The sequence below is a fragment of the Saccopteryx bilineata genome, chromosome 2, assembly GCF_036850765.1.
Source record: "Saccopteryx bilineata isolate mSacBil1 chromosome 2, mSacBil1_pri_phased_curated, whole genome shotgun sequence".
Classification (NCBI taxonomy): Eukaryota; Metazoa; Chordata; class Mammalia; order Chiroptera; family Emballonuridae; genus Saccopteryx; species Saccopteryx bilineata.
In genome coordinates this window covers 113,176,557-113,199,456 of record NC_089491.1, presented here as the reverse complement: position 1 = coordinate 113,199,456, position 22,900 = coordinate 113,176,557, and the positions used below count along the sequence as shown (strand labels likewise).

The following is a 22,900-nucleotide window of genomic DNA, read 5'->3' as shown; positions in this document are numbered from 1 at the left end:
ATTCATTCATTTTTAGAGGAGAGACAGAGAGGGAGAGAGAGAGAGAGACAGAGAGAAGGGGGGAGGAGCTGGAAGCATCAACTCCCATATGTGCCTTGACCAGGCAAGCCCAGGGTTTCGAACCGGCGACCTCAGCATTTCCAGGTCGACGCTTTATCCACTGCGCCACCACAGGTCAGGCCGGATTAAGGTTTTCTATGTGAAAATGAATGACACGGCCCTGGCCGGTTGCCTCAGCGGTAGAGCGTCGGCCTGGCGTGTGGGGGACCCGGGTTCGTTTCCCAGCCAGGGCACACAGGAGAAGCACCCATTTGCTTCTCCACCCCCCTCCCTCCTTCCTCTCTGTCTCTCTCTTCCCCTCCTGCAGCCAAGGCTCCACTGGAGCAAAGATGGCCCGGGCGCTGGGGATGGCTCCTTGGCCTCTGCCCCAGGCGCTAGAGTGGCTCTGGTCACGGCAGAGCGACGCCCTGGAGGGGCAGAGCATCGCCCCCTGGTGGGCAGAGCGTCACCCCCTGGTGGGCGTGCCAGGTAGATCCCGGTCGGGCGCATGGGGGAGTCTGTCTGACTGTCTCTCCCCGTTTCCAGCTTCGGAAAAATACAAAAAAAAAAAAAGAAAATGAATGACACTGTGGTAGTTAAGGAGAACAATACTTAAGGTATGAGCTTTGCCATCAGAGTTTCTGTATACTACAATGGATGCCAATAAGAGATGTGTGACTGCAACGGTATGAAGATACATTCACTGTGATGAGAACGCTCTGGGTACACCAAACAGAAAGGCAGAAAAACAGTATGTGCAGGAACAGGAAGAGTAAGTACATTTATAGAGGATTTACTAGGTACCAGCACATCAGATACAAAGGAATCAGAATGAGGGCAGGTGAGAACTTAAGGTATTAAATATACACAATAATTTTACCACTAATTCTAACTACCAGGGAAGTACAAAATTTGTATAAAGTTATACTTTATAATGACTTTTAGATGCCTGTCGAAAGGGTAAGTTATACATACAAAGTAATAAAAGAATTTTAAATTGTGCTTAATGTCATAGAATTAAGCTAAAATGAGTTGATGAGAAACCTATACAGTATTCATGTTTATTATATACATATATTTCATATTAACTATTGCTTGAAAAGTACAAATGCTTTGCCCATTGCTGAGAAATCTGTGGCCAACACCTTCCCACGGAGTTCTTCTGAGAAGCACTGCGCTCCGCTGCTCCACTTCTGCTTTCACGGCCACTTTATCTTCAGGTTAGATTCCTATCGATCACGATGTCCTCAGCACTGTTTATATCTCTTTTGTCTGATCATCTTCTTCGAGTTTCCTGATTTCATTTTTTAAACAATTTATAGTTTCACGACTTGCTTTTAATCTCTCCTTAAGCTCTGCGATTTCAAAGCTTGTTTTTTTCTTTGCAGCTTCTAATTTTTCTCTGGTTTTCACTTCAAGTTCTGCAACTAAGAAAAACATACACTTCCATTAAATCATTTCATTTTTCTTACATGTCTAAGATACGTCATAGAGTAATGAGTAAGGCATTTACTGAGGTCAGTGTTTCTATGATAAAATGTGGATAACTTAAGATACATAACATTAAAAATAAAGAAAAAATATTATAACATTAAATATAGAGGTGTGGGTAAGAAAATCTAAACTCCCAAGAGAGGATCTCTAATGTTTTCTGTAATAATGACTATTATCACCACTAATATTTTAATTCACAGTTAGGACTTTAATATATCCTTGTTTTTCTCCATATACATGTTAATTTTTGAAAATGAGATATACAATCGAAAAGATATCCAGCTAACAAGAACACTAAATATATAGTGTTAAGTTTTACAGGTAAAACTTACATAACCAAAATCACAAACCTTGATTTTTTATTTTTCCAAAAAAGATAGCATTAATGGCCCTGGCTTTAATGATAGCATTAAAGCAGTAGGTTGGAGCATTATCCCAATACGCCAAAGTTGTTGGTTCAATCCCCAGTCAGGGAACATACAAGAATCAATCAATGAATGCATAAATATGTGAAACAAATTGATGTTTTTTTTCCTCTCTTTCTCTAAAATCAATTAGAAAAAAAGATCATAACAACTGTCTAGGTTTGAATTCCAGGTCTACCATTTATTAGCTAAGCCACTTTGAGTAAGTTATTTATTATGTCTATACTCATTTCCTCATTTCTAAAATGGAAATTATAATAGCAAACACCTCAATATTATTTGCTAAGGAGCTTTTAAGTGAATGCAGGTATATATTATAAAGTATCTAGAGTATTATCTGGTACATGAAAAGACAGAGGAACATTAAATGACATTTAAAACATTCTAGCTGGCTATATAACAAATTACTAGAGAAAATACCACTACTGCAAAACAGAATTACTCTATTTATTCCACTTAGTGCAGCATTATGTTTTACAAAGAAAAAAATGCCTATTTTCACCATACATCTCCATCCTGTTTCAGGTAATTGCTACCGATGATCACTAAAGCCTAACTGTACATATTATGCTTTGAGCATAGCATAAGATGATCCCTGATTAAAAGCAGCATGGTTTGGTGAAGAAGAAAAAAAAACCCTTTGAAATCAGAGAGACTTGAGTTCAAATACATCCTAGGCCCCTTACAAGCTGAATGCTGACATCTCTACGTCCCTCTCAATCTTGTCTTTCTACACGATATGGTTAAAACTTTGTATTTCTCAGAGGATTTATGAAGATTAAGCAATTCAGTTGGTCCTTTGTATCCATGGGCTCTGCATATGTAGATCAAAAATACCGGGGAGGGGTGGGGAATGTTATGTTATTGCTAATGTGTACTAAGCAGTTAGGCCTAGATGACCACATCTGCACCCAACATGTACAGACTTTTTTCCTTGTCACTATTCCCTACAATATAGTACAACTGTTTACATAGCATTCACATTGTATTAGGTATTAAAGTAATCTAGAGGTGATTTAAAGTGGACAGGAGAATATGCCTAGGTGCTGTGCAAATACTATACCATTTTATATGAGACTTGGGCCTCAGTGGATTATTGTATCCTCAGGGTGTCCTGAAACCAATCCCCAACAGATACCAAAGGAAGACTGTATGTATATATAAAGCATCTAGCACATTAAAAACATACAATAATGTATGCCTGACCAGTGGTGGCGCAGTGGATAGAGCACTGACCTGGGACACTGAGATTTGAAACCCCAAGGTCTCCAGCTTGCGTGCAGACTCAATTGGCTTGAGCACAGGTTCACCAGCGTGACCACAGGCTCACCAGCTTGAGCACAGGGTTGCTGGCTTAAGTGTGGGATAACTGACATGGTCCCTGGCTTGAGCCAAAAGGTCACTCACTGGCTTAAACAAGGTGTCATTGGCTTGGCTGGAGTCCCCCAGTCAAGGCACATATGAGAAAGCAACCAATGAACAACTAAAGTACTGAAATTACAAGTTGATTCTTCTCATCTCTCTCCCTTCCTGGCTGTCCTCTCTCTCAAAAACAAAAAACAAAACACATGTGATAATGTTTTCTTATTTTGTTCATTGTTGGTGACTTTCATTTTGTGGTACATTTCTTTTGTGGTACATTTATATTGCCAAAACAATCCATATTTTTCTTTGTAATTTCTTTCATTGTTTTTAAGAAACCACAAAGACCCTGAACAGCAACAGCGATCTTGAGAAAGAAGAACAGAAGTGAAGGAATCATGCTACCCAATATCAAACTATACTATAAGAACATAGTAATCAAAACAGCATGGTACTGGCATAAAAACAGACATATAGGCCAGCAAAACAGAATAGAGAGGCAAGAAATAAACCTATACCTTTATAGCCAATTAATATTTGACAAAGGAGGCAAAGATATACAATGTGGTAAGACAGTCTATTCAATAAATGGTGTTGGGACAGATACATGCAAAAAAATGAAATTGGACCACCACCTTTTTAAACCATACACAAGAATAAACTCAAAATGTATTAAAGACTTAAATGTTAGATTCAGGCCCTGGTCACATAGCTCTGATGGTTAGTGTCACCTCAATTCGGCAAGTTGTAGTTTTGATCTCAGTCAGGATACATACAAGAATCAATCAATGAATGCATAAATAAATGGAGAAAGAAATCGATGTTTCTCTCCACCATCCTCTCTAAAATCGATAAATAAATAAAAACTTTTTTAATGACTTGAAACCATAAAAATCCAAGCAGAAAACACAGACAGTAAAATCTCAGACATTTCTCATAGCATTATTTTTCTGACATATCTCCTTGGGCAAAGGAAACAAAAGAAAAAATAAACAAAATGGGACTATATCAAACTAAAATTGTTTTGCACAGCAAAGGAAACCATCAACCAAATGAAAAGACAATCCACTGAATGGGAGAACATATTTACCAATACATCTGATAAGGGGTAAGCAACCAATATTTATAAAGAACTTATAAAACTCAACACCAAAACAAACAAACAAACAAAAATTCAATTTTAAAAATGGGCAAAGGACCTGAGTAAACGCTTCCTCAAAGAGGACACACAGATGGCCAGCAGACATATGAAAAGATGCTCAAGGCCCTGGCCAACTAACTCAGTCAGTTGGAGAGTTGTACCAAGTCACAAAGGTTGCAGGTTCAATCACAAGTCAGGGCACCTATGGGAAGCGATCAATGAATGCATAACTAAGGCACAACTAAGTGGAACTAATGAATGCTTCTCTCTCTCTCTCTCTCTCTCTCTCTCTCTCTCTGTCTCTTCCTTTCTCTCTCCCTCCATTCCTCTATCTCTTTCAAAGCAATCAATTTATTTTTTTTTAAAAACTCAAAGCCATAAAACATCAGAAGTGCAGATTAAAACCACAATGGGCTATTATCTCATACCTGTCAGAATGGCTATCAACAATAAATCGAGAAAAAAATCAGTGTTGGCCAGTGTGGAGAAAAGAGACCCCTGTGCACTGCTGGTGGGAATGCAGATTGGTGCAGCCACTGTGGAAAGCAGTATGGAGTTTCCTCAAAAAAATTAAAAATGGAACTGCCTATGACCCTGTGATTCCATTTCAGGGAACTTACATGAAAAACCCTGAAACATTAATTTGAAAGAATATATGCACCCCTCTTTTCCTGCAGCATTATTTATAATAACCAAGATCTAGAAGCAGCCCATGTGTCCATGAATAGATGAGTGAGTAAAAAAGTTGTGGTACATTTATACAATGATATACCAATTAGCCATAAAAAAGAAGGGAATCTTACCCTTTGCAAGAGCATGGATGGACCTGGAGATTATTATGCTCAGTGAAATAAGCCAGTCAGAGAAAGACAAGTAGCATATAATTTCACTTATATGTGGAATCTAATGAAAAAAATGTAGTAACAAGCAAAATGGAGACAGACTAATAGAGAGCAGGCTGACAGCTGTTTTGGGGGAGCAGTGGTTGCTGAGGGGGGTGGGGTGGAGAGATTGAGCAAAAAAGAAAAAAAACCTCACGAACACAGGCAACAGTGTGGTGACTGTTGGGGGATGCTGGTGGCAGATACAGAGGGGGATAATGGTGATGAAGGGAGACGACTTGGGGGGGGGGTGAACACATAACACAGTGTACAGATGATGTATTATAGAATTTTGCACCTGAAACCTGTATAATTTGTTAATCAGTCACCTCCAAAAAATGTTTTTTTATAAAGTTAAAAGGAAAATAAACTAGTTCACAGAACACAAAAGTATAATTATGTTCCGCAAAGGTTTTCACACAGATTTTGTTAGCAAAGACTACTAAACAAAAAATGACTGAGTGACAGGTTAAGCAAGATTAACAAAAAGCTATGCTTAAATGTAACTAAGGAATAAGAGACAAACAGTAATTCAGAGAATGTGAGAGGCTGTCGTTTACCTTTTTGAAAGGAGGCCTACTTTAGGCATGTCCTACCTTACCTTTTAATCCTGATCATTTTATCTGTATATAGCATTAGAAAAAAATTTAAGTTACTAGTCACACAATCCTTTCACCATTATAGAACACATTATTTTTCAGGATTAATTATGAACTCATGGCACTTACATTCTGTTTCATGCTTATAGGCTCCTAATGTTAGCTGACGAGATGTTGTTAATAATTGTTGCATCATTGCTGTTGGGTCTTGAAATATCTAATGGGATAAAATAAAAAAAGGCCCAATACTTCAAAGTTCTACAACTTAAAATGCTTTTAAAACTCTCATAATAAAATCTTCTTGGCCTTGGCTGATGGGCTCAGTGGACAGAGTTGGCCAGCTTATGGACGTCCTGGGTTCAATTCTCTTTCAGGATACACAGGAGAGGAGACCATCTGCCTCTCTCCCTCTCCCTCTCCCTCTTCTCTCTCTCTTACCTTCTTGTAGCCAGTGGCTCGAGTGCTCTGAGCATCAGCCTCAGGCATTAAGGATACTTCAGTTGATTCAACCATCAGCCCCAGACAGGGGTTGCCAGGTAGATCCCAGTTGGGATGCATGTGGGAGTCTATCTCCCCTCCTCTCACTTAAAAAATAAATAAATAAATAAATACATAAAATCTTCTTACCATTTCATCATAAAACTCTGAAACCACTGTCTTTTTTCCCAGCATTGCATTGGTGTCTGATTGAAACAGCTTTAATAAATGATACAGGGTTACCTGTGAAATAAAAACAGACATCCCATCTGTACCATAGTCACTTTCATCATTGTAAAACACTGTCATTTCTGTAACTGAATTAGAAACTGGAATTAGTAAACATATCAAATTTAGGATCTTGTCTCAACAACAATTTACAGTGGCAAATCATTCAAACTCACTGTACTTTTTCAAGAAGGGAGAGAGATGAGAAGCATCAATTCTTCATTGCAGCTTCTTAGTCTCCTTAGTTGTTCACTGATTGCTTTCTCATGTGCCTTGACCATGGGCTACAGCAGAGCGAATGACCACTTGCTCAAGCCAGCAACCTTGGGCTCAAGCCAGCGACCTTGGGCTCAAGCCAGTGACTTTGGGCTTCAAGCCAATGAGCTCTGGGCTCCAAGCCAATGAGCTTTGGGCTCAAGCCAGCAACCATGGGGTCATGTATATGACCCCCGCTCAAGCCAGTGACCCTGAGCTCAAGCTGGTGAGCCCCCACTCAAGCTGGATAAGCCTGCTCTCAAGTGATGACCTCGGGGTTTCAAACCTGGGTCCTCCGCATCCCAGTCCAACGCTCTATCCACTGCACCACTGCCTGGTCAGGCCAAACTCAGCACTTTTATTCATCTGTTAGGTATTACCATCCATCTACATCTAAATGTGAATGTTATGAAGAGAGTAAGGATCTGTTACAAAGCATTTCTAGAGAGTGGACAGTACATGAAAATAACATAGGATAAGCTATGACAATTAAACTGGGAAATAACTAAGACAAATTCTTTTACTAACACAAGTGCAATTGGATTAAATGTGACAGTTCTATGAAGATTAAAGTTTACAAATTTACTATAGGAAAAAAGATTTGATACTTTCAAAAGGAATGACTAATACTAAAATGTTTAGTGAGGGCAAGATAATTTCTTCAGTGATCTGTAAGATTATTTACATAAGTAACCAAAAGTCACTAATAATTCACTTTGGCAAGAGAAACATGTCTTCAGCCTGACCTGTGGTGGTGCAGTGGATAAAATGTTGGACTGGAACCCTGAGGCTGCTGGTTCGAAACCTGGGCTTGCCCGGTCAAGGCACATATGGGAAGCAACAAAGTGTGGTACTCCTCCCCAGCCCCCGCCCCCCATTCTTTAAAATCAATAAATAAAATCTTAAAAAAAAAGAAGAGAGTTTTAATATCTTCAAAATACATAAAAACAGTTGTAGTAAGATATCAAAGTAAAAGTTTTGCAGCACAAAGTGTAATTCCTCGAGCAAAACAAAATCCAGTTGGCAAAACACTGAAGTTCATGTTGAAGTTGGAGAAACCAATTCACAGGCCTCAAGGAATTTCCCAAAACTTAGCAAAAATCATTATAAGGAGCATGCAACAATCATAGGCCATATTTCAAGCAGATAATCTGACATAATTTATGGAACAGCCAGAAAGCAGATGAGATTACTCTGTAACAGAGAAATCCACAACCTGAAAACATCAGGAAGAGAACTGTATCACAGGTGTACCTCTGGAGCCCCAGAGAGGTTCCAAGTTCAAAGTTGCCAGCTATAGAAATCAAGAATGTGGCAATGACTAGGCCTGTTAATACTCCTTTCTTTTCCCTGTACTCATAGACAACAGCATATCCTCCTGTAGAACCTAGAACATTTCACCCGATCAAGTATGAAATAAAAGATATTTTCAGATAGCAACAGCTCTAAAAATATTTCTCAAGTATTCTTTCTGAAGAAATTCCTCCAGCAAAATAAAAAAGAAACCCAAAAAGATGAAGAAAAAGGATCATCTGTCATCACTAGGAGTTGACAGGCACTATCTAAAATTAAAAATGTTAAATTTAGGGATTTAAATATATGAGAAGCATGGGAGTAATTTCTAGAGAAACAGAAAACAGTAACTAGTTTTCTTAGGAAAAGGGCCAGATATGGGGGAAAAGATGTCATAGGTTGAACTGTATTCCCCTAAAAGATATATTGAAATCCCAACCCTCAGTACCTTTGAATGTGACCTTACCTGGAAATAGGGTCTTTGTAGATATAATCAAATTAAGATGTCATTAGGGTGTGCCCTAATCCAGTATGACTCGAGTCCTCAAGAGACACAGAGAAGGGCCATGTTGTGCCAAGGAGGGCAGAGAATGACTTTATGCTGCCACAAGCTAAGCATGCCTGGGGCTATTAGGAACTAGAAGAGGGAAGAAAGGATTCTTCCCTAGAGGCTCTGGAGAGAGCATGGCCAACACCCAGATTTTGAACATCTAGCTTCCAGAACTGTGAGAATAAGTTTCTGTTGACCAACCACTCAGTTTGTGGTACTTTGTTATGATAGCCCTAGAAAACTAATACAGAAAACTTGTACTCTTTTTTTTTGTTGTTTTAGCAAGCAAGTCAGAAAACCAGAGAGCAAGCGAGAGAGAGAGAGACAAACAGGAAGGGAAAGAGGTGAGAAGCATCAACTTGTAGTGGCATCACTTTAGTTGTTCATTGATTGCTTCTCATACATGCCTTGACCAGGGAAAGGGGGGGCTCCAGCTAAGCCAGTGACCCCTTGCTAAAGCCACTGACTTTGGGCTCAAGCCAGTGACCATGGATCACATCTATGATCCCACTCTTAAACCAGCGACCCTGTGCTCAAGCCTGATGAGCCCGTACTCAACTGGAGACTTTGGGGTTTTGAACTTGAGCCCTCAGGGTCCCAGGTCAATGCTCTATCCACTGTGGATAGAGCACCACCAGTCAGGCAATACTGGTACTTATTATTTTTAAAAACTTTTTAACTAATGATGTGCATGTTTGACTTTTATAATTTAAGAAAAATTTAAGATTACATTATAAGACTGTCCTCACCTAAATTTATTAGACTACCAGAGGCATTCATGCACATATAGGCAATGAAAAATTTCAAGACAGATGTCGCCAGTTTTGAGCTGTGTTTGCTGATGCTGGTGCCTATATTTGCTACAGAGATGTTCCTAGGCATTAAAAAAAAATTTTTTTAGCAGTTTCCTTTTAGAAACAACCATTCCTTTTACAATGGCTTGACCTACAATAGGTAACTGGATAACAAAAGTAAATCACAAGTTAACCGTGTCTTTTATGTTTTAAATAAACCTTCATATGACATTTTCTGCAAAAACTAACTATTGAAAAATTGTAATGGTTTCATTATACTAAAAGAACACTACAACAGTTTAGGGGAATAAAATTCAGCCTACGCAGATCTATGTGGAAATCTATTTAACAAATTAATCACCACAGAAGTAGAAAAGGATCATATTACCTTACTTTTCTAAGAGTAGACTTTGAAAGCCTGCTCATAATGAAATTACCTGATATAAAGATTTCTTTCAGCGATGTATTATATTTTCCAATTGACCACAGATGGGGAGACAGACAGGTAAAGCCACACATTCTCAAAATAAAAATGAACTAAATGCAATCTTAAAAGTTAAAAAGAGCTTCTGCTCTAGTAACAGTACTGATTTTTCCCTTTCCCTCAAATCTGCTAAATTCTGTTCTATTCTCCCTAACAGACTATTTCCATTAAGGACAGATGTTGTGTTCTACTTTGTATCAAGACATTTAATAGCTTGCAAATACTGAATATTTAATAATTTCTTGCCAAATATATATAAATAAAAATGTAAATGTTCGTTTGTTCAAAATCTTAAGTCTCCAAAAGTTCTTCACCAATTGCTTTGAAATTTTGACACAACATTGCATTCGAATATACGCTTTATTATATACCTACTATTATATAGATATAGATGTCACACCTATAACAGTAAAAACATGTTTTTTTAAAAACAGCACCATCTGTGGCCCTGGCCGGTTGGCTCAGCGGTAGAGCGTCGGCCTAGCGTGCGGAGGACCCGGGTTCGATACCCGGCCAGGGCACACGGGAGAAGCGCCCATTTGCTTCTCCACCCCTCCGCCGCGCTTTCCTCTCTCTCTCTCTCTTCCCCTCCCGCAGCCGAGGCTCCATTGGAGCAAAGATGGCCCAGGCGCTGGGGATGGCTCTGTGGCCTCTGCCTCAGGCGCTAGAGTGGCTCTGGTCGCAACATGGCGACGCCCAGGATGGGCAGAGCATCGCCCCCTGGTAGGCAGAGCGTCGCCCCTGGTGGGCGTGCCGGGTGGATCCCGGTCGGGCGCATGCGGGAGTCTGTCTGTCTCTCCCCATTTCCAGCTTCAGAAAAATGAAAAAAAAAAACAAAACAAAACAAAAAAAAAACAGCACCATCTGTTGGATATAAAAGCAACACACGCTATACTAAATATTTTACAATTCCATTTCAATGTTTCCAATTTATGATCCATTTGCGAACACGGCGATCGCATTCTGCAGCTTCAGATCTGCTTCGTTCTCAACAGAATGAACGTGACAGGGTGAGAGTGGCTGAAAGATGTCAACGAGAAACAGCAGAAAAGCGTCAAACACAACTCTGTGCTCAGCAATCATGCAATTACAATCTCCTTGCATTCGGTACAACCCAGCTGATGATTATAGTTTGAAGCAGCATGTTCTCATCGGCACTCTGACTGAAGTGTGTCCTTATTGCAAGGCTCTGAAATTTAATGGAGAAACAAAAGGAATGTGTTGCGCCGCTGGAAAAATTAAACTGCCTCAACTTGGAGAACCGCCAGAGCCATTAAAAACTTTGCTTGCTGGATATAATGCCGAATCAAAGAATTTCCTATCTAACATCAGGAAATAGAACTCATGCTTCCAAATGATGGCGTTTGGTGCAGAAATTATAACAGCTCAATTCATGCCAACTTTCAAAGTGAAAGGACAAATTTATCATAAAGCCGGCTCCCTGCTTCCGTTCCTAGATGGTCAACATAAATTCCTATAAATGTATTTCATTGGTGATGGCAATGATGAATTGAATGCACGCTGTGGAATTTCTACCAGCATAAAAAGGTCCATCGTTTCCCAACTGCAAGAGCTTCTTCATGAAAAAAAAATTTTTTGCATTTGTTCAAAACAGCAACTGACATAATGCCACCTGATACACACAAGATTGTTATTCTTGCTGACAAAGCGGCTGCTGGAGAACATGTGCAAAGATTCAATGCTCCAACTATAGATGAAGTGGCAATTGTTATAGTCGGAGATCAATTCCAACCTAGAGATATTGTTTTTCATTGAAAAAACAATCAATTGACAAAAGTTGCAGAAACTCATTGATGCTACGATGCCCTGCAATATCCAGTCATTTTTGGGGATGGTGCTGATGGATATCACTTCAACGTTAAGATGATAAATCCAGTCAGTGGTGAAGAAACAAATATAAAATGCAGCACAATGAACTATTATTCATACTGATTAATGATTCGAGAGAATGAAGACAATCACATTTTGAAATGCCGTCAATTGTTTCACCAATGTATCACAGATATGTATGCAAAAATCGAAACAGAACGTTCGATATTCATCCGTTTGAATCAGACCAAGCTTCACTCTGAAGAATACGTTCATTTGCGAGATGCAGTTGTAAATGACGGTAATACAACTAACGCTGGAAGACTAATGATTTTGCCATCTTCATATACAGGCAGTCCACATCATATGCATGAGTATGCTCAAGATGCAATTGTGTATGCACTACGGGTGTCCTGACCTATTCATTACATTCACATGCAATCCAGCTTGGGATGACATACAACAGCTCTTACTTCCTGGCCAATCGCCGGTGGATAGGCATGACATCACAGCACATGTTTTCAAACAGAAGCTGAAATTGCTGATGGATTTCATGATAAAACATGAAGTGTTTGGGTCTGTGTGCGGTAAAAAATTAATAAGCAACGTCGTAGAAGCAACAACCTTGACAGGACCTTTCAAAGGTGAAGATGTCCTCATTCCTCGCATTCCTATGATTCCAACGGATATGCCATTTCAATTTAAGACACTGCAATTCCCAATTCGATAGGTGTTTGCAATCACCATCAACAAAGCTCAGGGCCAATCTTTAGAATTGTGCGCTTTAGATCTACACATGGATTGCTTCTCACATGGACAATTATATGTTGCGTGTCCTAGACTCGGCAAACCAGACAATCTCTATATCTGCACAGACAATGGAACAACAAAAAATATTGTATACCCACACGCATTGTGAAATTAAACATATTAGAAACGTGCGCTTTCTCTTTTCTTTCTTTTCCATTTAACCAGACTGAGCCATAGCAACGCGTGGCCGGGTACAGCTAGTAGAATATAATGGTTGTGAGAGTATTCTAGAATGACAAAAAGAATGGTAAGAGAACTTGAAACCATATCACATGAAAAATATTTAAATAGGCTAATAGATGGTTATTTAGGGGGAAAAAAAACTTATGTATGAATGGTCATCAATAAAAAGTACAATGAAAAAATAATAAATAAAAAATGCAATAAAGCTTAAAATAAAATAAAGCTTTCTTAAAAGTAGAACCACCCCAAACCTGAACGGGATGTTTCATTTAATGACAAAAGTCAATATTCTCCATGCTGAAATGAACAAACCCAAAGATGTTTATTTTAGGGGACTCTTGAGAGATGGCCTCCAACCTAGGAAGGGCATGACCAAGTCAATGTGTTCTAATCTTACTGTGCAGCAAAATTACCCACGATGCCAGCGCCTTGCCACATCTACTGAATCAGACCCTCCAAGGACTAGGCCTATTAGTTTGAATTTTTAATAACACCTCAGGTACTTCTGTCAGAGTCAGTTAGGAACTAATTCTTTGAACCCTGGGCCCCACTGATATTCAACTCCTTTAAAAGTACATCTAACAGTCTTCATGGAGCATCACAGTGGTTCCTGCTTCAGCACTGCCTGGACAGGACATACGCTTGACCCCCATCCCAGCCAGCTGCCCAGATCCAGCCTTAGGCCACCTTCTCCCAGCTCCCTCAGTCTTCCCTAAAGCCCCACCAGCCCCAGCACCATGCAGCTACCCCTCCTCAGCCACCCACCATGACAAACACATCTACCTTGCAGGTGCCAAAACTACCATCAGGACTCAGAGGCTGCCATCAACCACCAGATGAACCTGGAGCTCTACGCTTCCTACGTCTACCTGTTCATGTCTAACTACCTTGACTGCAATGATGTGGCTTTGAAGAACTTAGCAAATATTTCTCTACCAATCTCACGAGGGAACATGCCAAGGAACTGATGAAGCTGCAGAACCAACAAAGTGTCTGAATCTTCTTTCAGGACATCAAGACACCAGACCTGACGACTGGGAGAACATGCTGAATGCAATGGCGTGTGCATTACACTTGGAAGAGAGTGTGGTTCAGTCACTACTTAAATTACACAAACTAGCCACTGACAAAAATGACCCTCATCTGTATGACTTCACTGAGAGTATATGAACTAGCAGGTGAAATCCATCAAAGAACTGGGTGACCACATAACCAGCTTGTGCAGGGTAGGGACTCCTAACCTGGTATCTCTTTGACAAGCATACCGTAGGAGAGAATGAGGAGAGCTAAGCCTTAGGCTGGCTTCCCATAGCCGTGGGGTGGCTTCCCTGCTCTCCTAAACAGTACATTCGTGTTAGGAGTTACCTTTACCTTTTCTATAACTTGTACCAAATCATCCACGTATGTTCCTTCATTTGTTCCTTCCTTCAAATAAGGTAATTTGGCCCTGGCCGGTTGGCTCAGCGGTAGAGCATCGGCCTAGCGTGCGGAGGACCCGGGTTCGATTCCCGGCCAGGGCACACAGGAGAAGCGCCCATTTGCTTCTCCACCCCTCCGCCGCGCTTTCCTCTCTGTCTCTCTCTTCCCCTCCCGCAGCCGAGGCTCCATTGGAGCAAAGATGGCCCGGGCGCTGGGGATGGCTCTGTGGCCTCTGCCCCAGGCGCTAGAGTGGCTCTGGTCGCAACATGGCGACACCCAGGATGGGCAGAGCATCGCCCCCTGGTGGGCAGAGCGTCGCCCCTGGTGGGCGTGCCGGGTGGATCCCGGTCGGGCGCATGCGGGAGTCTGTCTGACTGTCTCTCCCTGTTTCCAGCTTCAGAAAAATGAAAAAAAAAAAAAAAGGTAATTTGGTACCTACCCGCCAAAATAAATAAATAAAAGCACATGCAATTTTAAAAACATAATCTGATAAAGTATAAATGTCTGGTGCTAAATAAATGAAATTGAATCTACCGAGATGAAAATGAATGGCGGTGACCGTCAAAGCCGTGAAACGAGCGAAACACCAGCCACAGAGCCATAACTCAGTTGTGATCCTACAGGCTTAGAAACAAAACGGGCTTAGCGGTTCTAGTCAAAAGAAAGAGTAATGGAAAGAGTGTGGAGTCTAAATGTAAACATTTGGGTTAAAAATGAGCTCTGCCACAACTAACTGAATTTTTGAGCCTGTGATTTGGTCACTGAGCCTTTGTATTTTATCTAAAATAAAGATATCACCAACCTCACAAAGTTGCTGAGGGATCACAGTGAAAGGCTGAGGGACTTTTTGCATTATCAAGCAACAGTCTGAGAGGAGGAGATCAAAAGATGAAAGTCAGTGGTTATCAATAAGGATTCACAAATACGACACAAAGCAAAGCTACTGGCACTGATGGGAGCCTGAAAGAGCAAACAGTCTGTTTCTAGGTCTTTTAACTCTAAAAAACTGGGTACTCCCATTTCAGATAGCATATGAACCCGACTTGTTACTAATACCAAATGATACTACTAAATTAAAAGTTTTTGCTGTAGTAACCATATGCTTTTCCAATAAATGTTCACAAAATTTTCCTTCTTTCTATACAGGCAGTCCCCGGTTTACGAATGAGATAGGTTCTACAGGGTTTGCTCTTAAGTTGAATTGGTATGTAAGTTGCAACAGGTACATCTGCCTATTAAATGCAAATGAGACAGATGTTTGTCCTAACATAGTACTTATACGTATTTTTACCTTTCTGTGCATATAAATACTTGAACATTTTCAAACCTACAGAATCTATCTTGTTCGTAACCTGGGGACTGCCTGTATTGAAAAATAAAAGTTTTGGAAGGTACATCACTTAAAAATGAAAAATCTTAACTCATAGCAAGAAACACCATGTCATAAGTGTAAAGTATATCGATAAAAATGTAAATATATAATAAGCTCTTCATGAAGTATTGTTACGCATGACCAGGTGGTGGTGCAGTGGATAGAGGATAGATCTGGGACTCTGAGGACCCATGCTCAAAACCCCAAGGTCGCTGGCTTGAGCATGGGTTCATGAGCTTGAGCAAAGGGTCACCAGCTTGAGTGTAAAATCAGACATGACCTCATGGTTGCTGGCTTGAAGCCCAAGGTCACTGGCTTAAGGAAGGGTTCACTATCTCAGCTGGAGCTCCCAAGTCAAGGCACATATGAGAAAGCAAAGCAATCAATAAACAACTAAAGTGCTGCAACTACGAGCTGATGTTTCTCTTTTCTATCGTTTCCTGTCTGTCTGTCCCACACCCTTCACTCTAAAAAAGAAGTTGAAGCATTGCTACAGTTTCACAATTACTAAAAAACCTATTTTATATTTATAAAGATTACCATTACTCACAGGTCTTTCATTAGGATCTATGAAGAATATTTTGATGATTATTTCAAATTCACCCCATCCTGTTTCAGTAATTTCATATGGAGGCTTAGTAACAACTGAAGAGAAAAAAATGAAACAATTATGATTACAAATAACTCATGTAGTTTCCTAGCTCTTTTTAAATTTGTATTCTATATATGAAAAAACTATACTGTACCTCTTAAAGGATTGCCATAGCTTTCATGTAATTTAAATTGAATTTTCTTCACGTATGCTGACATATCCTAAAATATGGAGGAATTAATTAGTTCTTCCATCTACATATAAACACTAGGAGGGAAATACACTGAGCATATGTAGCTAATTTTATAAACTACACATCCCTTCAAATACTATGGGATCCAATTTTTTAAAAAGTTGAATTATAACTGGAAGGTTTGTTTTTTATTTCAAACAAAAGCCTGTGCTGAATTCTTTCATAATTCATAATATATAGGAATACACATATCAATTCACTTGTTTTGCTAATAATCACTTTTATATATTATCTACAATATATAGACAATTTTGATTATCCCATAAAAACAACAGTACAATTCCAATATCTTTTCATAGAAATAACCATATAAATCAAAGAAAATTTAAGAACTAAGCAATTTTTTTTTTTTACAGAGACAGAGAGAGTCAGAGAGAGGGACAGATAGGGACAGACAGACAGGAACGGAGAGAGATGAGAAGCATCAATCATCAGTTTTTCGTTGCGACACCTTAATTGTTCATTGATTGCTTTCTCATATGTGCCCTGATCGGGGGGCCACAGCAAAACGAGTAACCCTTTGCTCAAGCCAGCGACCTTGGGTCCAAGCTGGTGAAACTTGCTCAAACCAGAGGAGCCCCGTGCTCAAGTGACCTCGGGGTCTCAAACCTGGGTCCTCCACATCCCAGTCCGACGCTCTATCCACTGTGCCACTGCCTGGTCAGGTAGAACTAAGCTATTTCAAAGAACAAAATTATATAAAGCTAAGGTCAACTAAACTAAACAACCTAAAATTATTGGATCTAAAACTCCTTTTCTTATTTTTATTGAGGCACAGGAAAATATTCATTAATTCTAACATATAAAAGACATTCTTCTAGTGAATGTGGCTTTTTAAAAAATATAGAAAAATAAGAATTCAAAATAGAATAAGCCACATTCAATAGTAATGTTTATTAATCTTTTTATTTGCTGTGAGAAATTTATGATTATCTACACATATATTTTTAAATTGGAATCATACTATAATGATATATTAATATCTGCTTTCACTGCCTAGCATTATATTGTGAACATTTTTTTCTGAGGCATATTTTTGTAGCTCTGAAGATTCTTTTGGAAATATTTTCATTCCTTTTATTTTCTACAAATATGTGTTACTACCAATATTGGGTACCAGGTGCCATTTGGTAAATAATAGTCTTGCCCTTAGGATCTCTCTGCAGAGTAGGAGGCAGACATGAAAATCAGCATTTCAGGGTCATCTGTGGAGTAAGGGCACGAGGTACAAGACCAAGCAGGGGCACCTAACATAAAAGTCTTTGCAGATCAAGAAAGTAACTCTAAAGAAAGTACACTTAAACTAACACTAAGAGAACAGTAAGGAGAAAGGAGGTGGAGAGGAATGAACAAAGGGGTTGAAGAGTGCCCCTTTGGGAAACGGAGAGTATCTTAGTACTGGCAGAGTGCAGGGCACCAGGAAATGGTGAGGCACATAGACAGGTATGATGCGGTGGAGACAGGATAAGGAAAGACCAGGGCATGTCTTCTAAAATGAGATAGTTTTAACTTTATGAAGGCAATAGGTAGTCACTGAATGTTTGTTTTTTAAAAAATAACAGCTTTATTGAGATATTCACATACTTCACCATTCACCCATTTAAAATGTACCATTCAATGGTTTTTAGTACATTCAGAGTTTTACAACTATCATCATAATCAATTCTAGAACATTTTTATCACATAAAAAGAAACCCCATACCCTTAGCACACATTCCTAAATTCTTCTCCTCCCACCTACTGGAAACCACTAATCTATTTTTGAGTATGGACAATTTATAAAAATAGAATCATACAATATGTGGCCTTTATGTCTGGCTTCTTCCTCTTACGACGTTTCTAAGTTTCTTCATGTGGTAGTAGCATGTACCAGTACTTTATTCCTTTTTATTGCCTAATAATATTCCATTGTATGGATAGACCATATTTTATTTATTCATTCTTCAGTTGAGAGACATCTGAGTCGTTTCCATTCTTTTGACTATTGTGAATAATGCTGCTATAAACAATCATATACAAGTTTTTATATGGCTTTGAAGAATTTAAATAGAGGACAGTTTATTCATTCAATAAATATCTGTCAAACACCTACTTTGTACTGGCTGCATTTCAGGCATTAGATTCAGCAACAAAACAAAATTACCAACAGCCAGATTACATAGAAGTTTTGCCTTTCATGTTCTCTGAAAGTTTTATTACCAAATTATCACTTAAAAATTATTCTTCCTGAAACACCAGATCAAATACTAAACTAACTTAAGATGTGGTGATAGGAAAATGTGCTATGTTTACTGCATGATTCTTATTACTGTAACAATTTTAATTAGAAAATATTTTTGGAAAATTGATTTCTACCCAACAATTTTATGAAGATGACAGCTCTTGTTTTATTCTCTCAACTTTTGGGGGGCAACATTTCTAAAAAGGACCAATTTTATAATCAGAAAGTCACTATAAAATATTACAACTTATATTCAGCAAAACAAACTGTAGCTTCAAAAGTTATAAGAAAAAACAGTGCCGACCTCATTTCTATATGGTTTCACATATACTGTCCACTGATGGGTATGCCCATCCTCTTCTCTTTTCTTTCCAAAATATCGAGCAACGTTGCCATAAACTATTGGTTTAACGATAGTAACCCCCTAAAAGAAAAAAAATTTAAACATCAATTAATACTGTATCATTACCCAAATAAACTGAGCAAGAGTTCTGAAAGCTTGTTTTAAGAAATGGCAGTCATACAAGAGACTCATTTCAGATCAAAAGATATACAGACTTTAAGGAATGGAAAAAGATAATTCGTGAAAATAAAAACAAAGGTGGGGTAGCAATATTTATTCCGGACAAAATAGACTTTAAAATAAAGGTTGTAACAAGAGACAAAGAAGGACCCAGCAATTCCACTTCTGGGTATTTATTTGAAGAAACCCAAAACACTAATTCGAAAAGAGATGTGCATCCATATATTCACTTCAGCACTACTTAAAATAGCCAAGATACGGAAGCAACATAAGTGTACATCAAGAGATGAAAGGATAACAATGGAATATCACTCAGCCATAAAGAAGAATGAAACCTTGCCATTTGCAACAACATGGATGGAGTTTAGAGGGTGTTATGCTCATTGAAATCAGTCACAGACAAATGCCATATGATTTCACCTATATCTAGAATCTAAAAAAACAAAGTAAACAAACAAAACAAACAAACTTATAGATAAAAGAGATTTTTTGGATGACAGCCAGATGAGAGGACTGGGGGAAATGGGAGAAAAAGGGGAAAGGATTAAGAAGTACAAATTGGTAGTTACAAAATAGTCATAGGGTATATAAAGTACAGGATGACAGTCTTGATATACGCCATTTATTGATAGTTTATGATGCTCACTCCCATAAAAACTTTAAAAAATTGAGACGTGTTTTGGTTTATGCCATTAGTATTGTACTTATGGACTTCATGGGTGAACACGTTTTGCTGCACACGGTGAAAGAATATGCAGTAATGCAGCATATAAGTGAAGGAGTTAGCACCCCACATAACAGCCTGGAACAATTCTTTAAGAAGGTAGAGAGGCAACAGATCCTCTACCCTCTACATCAGCTGCTTCCTGAGATGAAACACCTGTAGTACAGGCAGAATCATTACCAGTGTCTCCTGCATGTTCCTTAGGGCTTAGGCAATTGTGATTCACCTGACCCAGTATCTCCAGCACCTTCTGCAGGTTCTCCTTCCTCTCTAGCTTCCTCCTCTCAATAGGTCACTCTCTCCCATCTTGCAATGCCTCTTCCAGTGTGCAAGCCAACCACAGGAATAAAAGTAAAGAATTTTTTTTACACTCATTTTTTGTCATTTTTTTGTTACTACAGTACAGTGTACAGTATATTTATGTCCTTTTCCTTTTTCTGTGGCTTAGTTGTGTTTTTATGGTCTAGATTATGATTTTACAACTGTGTTAGGATAGGTTACTTAGGCTAGGCTGTGTTTAGTCTTACACTAAAATTTGGGTTACATCACTATTGTAGGAACAGAACTGTATTGTAACCCGCGGACCCCCTATACAACATAGAGAATACACTCAACAATATTGTACTATGTATGGTGTCAGATCAGTACTAGATTTATCAGGGTGATCCCTTCTTAAGTTATATGTGTCTAATCTCTATGTTGTATATTTGAAATTAATACAATACTATATCAACTGTAATTTAAAAAGAAAAAAATTAAAAACCTAGAGTGTTCTTATAACCTGGATTTCTCTCAATAAAAGATAATTATCGCCTGACCAGGTGGTGGCCAGTTGATAGAGCATTGGCCTGGGACACAGTGGACCCAGATTTGAAACCTGGAGGTCGCTGACTTGAGCACTGGCTCACCAGCTTGAGCACGGGGTCTCTGGCTTGAGTGTGGGATCATAGACATGACCTCATAGTTTTTGGCTTGAGCCCAAGGTCACTGGCTTAAGCAAGTGGTCACTAGCTCAGCTATACACCTCCAGTCAAGGAACATATGAGAAAGCAACCAATGAACAACTAAAATGCCTCAAAGAGAACTGATGCTTCTCATCTCTCTCCCTTCCTGTCTGTCTGTCCCTCTCTCTGTCTGTCTGTCTCACTAAAAAAATAAAAAAAATGAAAAGATAATTATCCTCATTTCATATTAATACAAATAACTAAACACCAGATTAATTACAATGTCCCCACTTAATAATGTCTATTTAAAATGTGAAGTACTTTGAGAATTTTTCTGAAAAGAAACACAAAAGGTTTTTAAACACAAACTTTAAAGCAAGGGTCTGGAATAAAGACTGCCAACTTCAACCGCAGTCATCTGATGGGAGGGAATGTCCTCTTACAGCAGTGTTTTCCAAAGCACAGTATAAAAATTAAAGGCAGCTTGGGAGAGGATTTTAGGTAGAAAAATGGCAAACACTTTTCATTTTATTTATAGATTTATTTTTAATAGGTATTAAAAAAACATAACTATAACTAGCAATTCAAACTCATAATTCTTTTTAAGATTTTATTTACTGATTTTAGAGAGAGGAGAGAAAGGCAGGGGGAGGAGCAGGAAGCGTCAACTCACAGTAGTTGCTTCTCATATGTGCCTTGACCAGGCAAGCCCAGGGTTCCAAACTGGCGACCTCAGCATTCCAGGTCGATGCTTTATCCACTGAGCCACCAAAGGCCAGGGACAAACGTATAATTTCAAAATTACTAATGCTTAGGAATGGGCTTTTAAAAACGGATTGAAATAAAAATATTAACCATTACAACTGGATTCAGATAATGATAAAGTGGTACTTGTATGACTGATGTTTAACAATGGCCAATGGTCAGGTTTGCTACTTTGGTGCTCAGTTCTGAGATGTACATACATGTTTCTCATCACACCTGGTGAGCGTAAAGGCAGTTTAGTATTTGACAGATTACGATGGAGGAGAGAAAAAATTTCAAGTGAACACAAAATGCTAATGTTGCACATGAATTTTAGACCAGTTGTTCAACAGTAAGAATACACCTGAAGGTCAAAAAGCAAGATATAGCACATGCAATAAATACTGTGCCAATGTAATCAATAATTAACCCTTTGAGTAGTGAGTGTTTTTCATGCTCACTGACCCCTGCGAGTCTTTTCAAAAAATGAAATTAGGAGAGACAAGATGGCGCTGGAGTAGGCAGACGTACCAACATCTACCTCCCAGAACCAAAGTGGATTACAAACTAATTTTATGAACTATCATCTGGAAAAACCAACTTTGGACTAAACTAAGAGGACTCTTCAACCAAGGAACACTGAAGAAGACACACCGAGACTGGTAGGAAAAGTGGAAACGCGGAGAGGGCTGCCCAGCTCCGCGGAGCGAACAGCAGCAGGGAGAGACTCGCGTGGCGGGAAGTGAGTTTAGCAGAGGGGAAAGGGTCCTGAGCCCCAGGAACAAAGCCCCAGCCTGCAGCCCCAGAGCCCAGAAGAGGCGTAAGGACAGTATTTAGCTGGAAACAAGTCAGGATACTGTTTGTGAGAAAGAGTCTGATTTCTCAGACCCAGGATCCTTCTTAAAGGGACCGCGCAGAACATCTCTCTCACAACCACTCACCCGGGGCTCCTGGGGAGGGGGGGGAGGACCAGAGTAACAGGAAGAGAGTGTAATCTAGGAGGCACAGGGAGAAACATTTTGGGAGATAGCCACCCTAATCCCTGGGACGAGTCACTCCCCAAAGCTGAAGTGAATATTTCCTCGGGAAACAGCAATACCAGCAAAGGGAAGCAGAGCAGCCAAACAAGCTCCCCCGCGGCATTCAGAGCAGAGTCGCATAGAAGGAGGGAGCTTTTGGGTCTACAGTAGTGAGTCTTAGGGTCCGAGCTGCAACACCCCCACCCACGCGGCTGAGGGCCCACCGGAGGGCGGGCGGCAGCGG

At 39.4% G+C, this 22,900-nt stretch overlaps 1 protein-coding gene across 1 annotated transcript in view; it reads right to left on the bottom strand.

Annotated features, from left to right (window-relative positions):
• Positions 1-795: 795 nt before the first annotated feature.
• The window catches only part of YEATS4 (YEATS domain containing 4), a 33,634-nt gene continuing 11,529 nt past the window's right edge, over positions 796-22,900 (bottom strand). Inside the window, exons 2-7 of the mRNA XM_066257639.1 lie at positions 19,007-19,126; positions 16,383-16,449; positions 16,187-16,281; positions 6,569-6,661; positions 6,071-6,158; positions 796-1,466 (exon numbers count right to left, since the gene is read on the bottom strand). Coding sequence (XP_066113736.1) covers positions 1,297-1,466; positions 6,071-6,158; positions 6,569-6,661; positions 16,187-16,281; positions 16,383-16,449; positions 19,007-19,126 — 633 coding nt within the window. The 3' untranslated portion in view covers positions 796-1,296. The remainder of the gene's footprint in view (positions 1,467-6,070; positions 6,159-6,568; positions 6,662-16,186; positions 16,282-16,382; positions 16,450-19,006; positions 19,127-22,900) is intronic.